At 37.9% G+C, this 5,269-nt stretch overlaps 2 protein-coding genes across 2 annotated transcripts in view; both read left to right on the forward strand.

Annotated features, from left to right (window-relative positions):
• LOC113471378 overlaps nt 1–4,009 on the forward strand; it is a 7,626-nt gene extending 3,617 nt beyond the window's left edge. The window contains exons 2-3 of the mRNA XM_026830498.1: nt 3,359–3,424; nt 3,809–4,009. Of these exons, the coding sequence (XP_026686299.1) occupies nt 3,359–3,424; nt 3,809–4,009 (267 nt within the window). The remainder of the gene's footprint in view (nt 1–3,358; nt 3,425–3,808) is intronic.
• Nucleotides 4,010–4,014: 5 nt separating this feature from the next.
• The window catches only part of LOC103518792 (high affinity cAMP-specific and IBMX-insensitive 3',5'-cyclic phosphodiesterase 8B-like), a gene marked incomplete at its 3' end in the record, with an annotated part of 18,487 nt that continues 17,232 nt past the window's right edge, over nt 4,015–5,269 (forward strand). The window contains exons 1-4 of the mRNA XM_026830499.1: nt 4,015–4,053; nt 4,197–4,337; nt 4,391–4,563; nt 5,016–5,075. Coding sequence (XP_026686300.1) covers nt 4,015–4,053; nt 4,197–4,337; nt 4,391–4,563; nt 5,016–5,075 — 413 coding nt within the window. The remainder of the gene's footprint in view (nt 4,054–4,196; nt 4,338–4,390; nt 4,564–5,015; nt 5,076–5,269) is intronic.

The raw sequence follows: 5,269 nt of genomic DNA on the forward strand, positions 1-5,269 counted from the left end.
CTGATTTTCTCTAATCACTACGGGCTAAAATATTCCCGGAGGGACGGGCCCTGCTTGTTTTTTCTCTTTCCTTCTCTTAACCTTCCTTCTTCCTTCCCTCTCTCTCTCTCTCTCTCTTCCCTCTCTCTCTTCCCTCTCTCTCTCTTCCCTCTCTCTCGCTTGCTCTTGTTCTTCCTATCTTTTTATACTTTCTCTCTCTATCTTTCTCCTAGCTATCTTGCTTTCCTTCTCTTTCTCTCCCTCTCCTTCTCTCGCTCTTCCTACATCTACCCTCTTCCTCTCTTCTCCTCTTTTTTTACTCCCTCCATCTCCCTTTTCTTCTTTTTTTCTTCTTCGTCTTCTTTTTCTTCTTCTTCTCCTTCTTCTTCTTCTCCTTCTTCTTCGTCTTCTTCTTCTTCTTCTTCTTCTTCTTCTTCTCCTTCGTCTTCTTCTCCTTCTTCTTCTTCTTCTCCTTCTTCTTCGTCTTCTTCTTCTTCTTCTTCTTCTCCTTCTCTTTTTTCTTTTTCTTCTTCGTGTTATTCTTCTTCTTGTTCTTTCCCTTCTCTCTCTCGCCCACATGCAAGGGTCATATTATCGTCCTTTTCTAACTCTTACCCGAAAATATTTTATATTTTTTTTTTATTATTATTATTTTCCCCATGTTTTACACTACGGGTTTTCTCGTTTGTTTCAAAAACTGCCCAAATCTGCACCCTCAAATAACTCGTATTGGGGACAAAATTTCACCCCTAGGTTGGAATTGAATCCATGGCGTTCTGACACTTGCCTGGTAAACAAGAGGGTGTGGGTTCAATCCCAGCCGATGTATGGAATTCGGTCCGCAATATAATTTGAAATTTTGACAAAAATATTATACTTTAGTAGAAGTCTATTGCTGAAGTAAAGGGACTAAGTATTCGGTACGAACGACCTACTGTCCGTAGTGTCGGGGACAAAATTTCACCCCTAGGCTGGAATTAAATCCATGGCGTTCTGACACTTGCCTGGTAAACAGGAGGGTGTGGGTTCAATCCCAGCCGATGTATAGAATTCGGTCCGCTATATAATTTGAAAATTTGACAAAAATATTATAACTTTAGTAGAAGTCTATTGCTGAAGTAAAGGGACTAAGTATTCGGTACGAACGACCTACTGTCCGTAGTGTTAAAAGGACAAAAGGACTGTTTAGTTCTATTCGAGCTGCACTTACCTACACATAAAGATTTTCTTTTTAGTCTGTAGAAAAAAGTCCAAGAATTTGTAGTTCCAGTTCTAATTCCACTAACTTTCGGCACTAATTCCAATTCCAGAAATTTTCAGAACTAGTTCTAAATTTCAGAAAAATGTTAGTGTAAATTCTAAATAGCAGAAAATGTTTAGTTCTATTCGAGCTGCACCTACCTAACTACCTATACATAAAGATTTTCTTTTTAGTCTGTAGGAAAAAGTCCAGGAATTTGTAGTTCCAGTTCTACTTCCACTAACTTTCGGCACTAATTCCAATTCCAGAAATTTTCAGAACTAGTTCTAAATTTCAGAAAATTTTAGTGTAAATTCTAAATAGCAGAAAATTTCTAAATTCCAGAATATTTTAGTGTTTGTATTTCTGCCCATTTCGTAAACTATGACGTCACGATTCTTTGAACTTTTTCATTGGAACGGCAAATTTAAAGTTCCTTTTTCGGAGTTTTAACCTCATATCAGATTTGCCAGCCTAGTTAGCTTAGTTGGTAGTGCGTCTGCCTTGTAAGCGCTAGGCCGCGGGTTCGATTCCCGCCCGGGGCGGATTTGTTTCCAGGTCGTAGAGAACGGAGCTCACAATGACATCCTTCGACTTCCAGTCCCACCACATTCTTCAATACGAGTAAGTAGAATAGAATATGAATAGAATAGAATATGAAAAAAATAGAATAGAATAGAGCAGAATAGATTATAATAGAATAGAAAATAATAGAATACAATACGAGTAAGTATACATCTGATGAGGGTTAATAGAATATGAATAGAATAGAATATGAAAAAATAGAATAGAATAGAGCAGAATAGATTATAATAGAATAGAAAATAATAGAATACAATACGAGTAAGTATACATCTGATGAGGGACATCTGATAGTTCAAGTGAATTCTGGGAGGAAAAGAAGCTATTGGAAAGCTCTTGAAACAAAGTAGGTACTTAGTCTATAAATAATTTCCCTATCAAAGATGGCGACTAGACGTTCTAGACCTAGAGGAAAATTCCCGTTATTTTCCAATTAAATTATGGAAGAAGAATTTATTTATAAATAAAAAATCACGTTGGAAAAGGCTCATAGAAAAGGCTACTTTATAAGCTTCTTTGTGAGATTTTATCAGCATATTTTATTTTTAGAAAAATATTCTCTGTAAATGTAAGAAGAATTATGGCTACTTTATAAGCTTCTTTGTGAGATTTTATCAGCATATTTTATTTTTAGAAAAATATTCTCTGTAAATGTAAGAAGAAATATTAGTTATTACCTTATTATAAACGTAAATATCTACCTACCTATGTACTTAAATAAAATTGTAAATTGTACCCGTAATTTTGCCATTTCTACTAATATTAGGAGAGTGATAGTTTTGTCATCTCCACTAATATTAGGAGAGTGATAGTTTTGTCATCTCCACTAATATTAGGAGAGTAGTAGTTTTGTCATCTCCACTAATATTAGGAGAGTAGTAGTTTTGTCATCTCCACTAATATTAGGAGAGTAGTAGTTTTGTCATCTTCACTAATATTAGGAGAGTGGTAGTTTTGTCATCTCCACTAATATTAGGAGAGTGGTAGTTTTGTCATCTCCACTAATATTATGTACAAGTAAGAAAATGTGGGTCACACAGTGTACAGGTAAATAATATGTGGGTCACACAGTGTACAGGTAAGAAATATGTGAGTCACACAGTGTACAGGTAAGAATATGTGAGTAACACAGTGTACAGGTAAGAAATATGTGAGTCACACAGTGTACAGGTAAGAAAATGTGAGTCACACAGTGTACAGGTAAGAATATGTGGGTCACACAGTATACAGGTAAGAATAGAATAGAATAGAAAAAGAACAAACAAAAGAAGAAAAATCTGGTGTGAACATCAAAAAGGACTGTTTAGTTCTATTCGAGCTGCACCTACATACCTTTAAATAAAGATTTTCATTTTAGTCTGTAGGAAAAAGTCCAGGAATTTGTAGTTCCAGTTCTAATTCCACTAACTTTCGGCGCTAATTCCAATTCCAGGAATTTTCAGAACTAGTTCTAAATTTCAGAAAATTTTAGTGTAAATTCTAAATAGCAGAAAATTTCTAAATTCCAGAATATTTTAGTGTTGGTTCTAAATTCCAGGCCTTGTGGTTTTTTTCCAGGTCGTAGAGAACGGAGCTCACAATGATATCCTTCGACTTCCAGTCCCACCACATTCTTCAATACGAGTAAGTAGAATAGAATAGAATATTGAATAGGTACCTATTGAATATTGAAAATGACAACTTTTTATTTGTACAATTAAATTTAACACAAAGTAACATCTCCTAAGCTTAGACTTAGTTGCCCCTGCTGAGTTCAAATAACTTTTCTATCTGCCCCTTCAAAATTATCGTTCTTTGCGCCTTCAATTTCCAGATACTAGCCGCTATGCACAAGGAAGAGAGTGTGTATCGAGATATCCGGCAGGCTTGTGAGTCGCTAGGCTTTCTGTGTCAGTTAGCGACCAGTCTGGACCAGTGTGTAGCGACCTCCTGTTCGTATCTACCCCATGTAGTTGTTATCGACCACTTGCCCCTTCAATTATCATTATTTGCGCCTTCAATTTTCAGATACTAGCCGCTATGCACAAGGAAGAGAGCGTCTATCGAGATATCCAGCAGGCTTGCGAGTCGCTAGGCTTTCTATGTCAGTTGGCGACCAGTCTGGACCAATGTGTAGCGACCTCCTGTTCGTATCTACCCCATGTGGTGGTTATCGACCACTTGCCCCTTCAATTATCATTATTTGCGCCTTCAATTTTCAGATACTAGCCGCTATGCACAAGGAAGAGAGTGTGTATCGAGATATCCAGCAGGCTTGTGAGTCGCTAGGCTTTCTATGTCAGTTAGCGACCAGTCTGGACCAGTGTGTAGCGACCTCTTGTTCGTATCTACCCCATGTGGTGGTTATCGACCACTTGCCCCTTCAATTATCATTATTTGCGCCTTCAATTTTCAGATACTAGCCGCTATGCACAAGGAAGAGAGCGTCTATCGAGATATCCAGCAGGCTTGCGAGTCGCTAGGCTTTCTATGTCAGTTAGCGACGAGCCTGGACCAATGTGTGGCGACCTCCTGTTCGTATCTACCCCATGTGGTGGTTATCGACTACTTGCCCCTTCAATTATCATTATTTGCGCCTTCAATTTTCAGATACTAGCCGCTATGCACAAGGAAGAGAGCGTCTATCGAGATATCCAGCAGGCTTGCGAGTCGCTAGGCTTTCTATGTCAGTTAGCGACCAGCCTGGACCAATGTGTGGCGACCTCCTGTTCGTATCTACCCCATGTGGTGGTTATCGAAGTAGAAAAAACCCCCGAACCCGGGTTTAAAAGATTTAAAATAGAAAGCAAACTCCGTGACTGAGTGGGAATCACACTAGGCTTGCACGCCGGAGGCTTTTGGTTCGAAGTTTTTCCGGCTCTGTGCTTGGAGTTCGGGATGTAGGTACTCAGTCTCGTGAGGACAAGTGAGTAGCTACTTTAATCGAGTAGCGACCAGTGGCGGCATTACCGGAGTAAAAGATTGATGAACGAGTAGATGAGAGTAAAATTATTAGTAGTAATCTTCGTATGGTTTTATATTTTCAGGGCAATCCGGTCTATGAAACGTAGCCACCATGTGATATTAGTAGCCTCAGTCTCGTGAGGACAAGTGAGTAGCTACTTTAATAATCGAGTAGCGACCAGTGGCGGCATTACCAGTGTAAAAGATTGATGAACGAGTAGATGATGATAAAATTATTAGTAGTAATCTTCGTATGGTTTTATATTTTCAGGGCAATCCGGTCTATGAAACGTAGCCACCATGTGATATTAGTAGCGCTGAGGAAGAAACCGTAAGTAAAACAATAGAATAGAAAAATAGAGTAGAAATAGTAGAATAGAATAGAATAGAATAGAATAGAGTAGAAATAGTAGAATAGAATATTTTATTTTATTATTATTTTTTTTTATTTTACAAGTTTCCATTTATTGGTTTTTCAGAACAACTCTCTCATCAAATAAATTGTTAACAAATGGTATACCCATC

This window comes from Diaphorina citri, unplaced genomic scaffold (assembly GCF_000475195.1).
Source record: "Diaphorina citri unplaced genomic scaffold, Diaci psyllid genome assembly version 1.1 scaffold2358, whole genome shotgun sequence".
Classification (NCBI taxonomy): Eukaryota; Metazoa; Arthropoda; class Insecta; order Hemiptera; family Psyllidae; genus Diaphorina; species Diaphorina citri.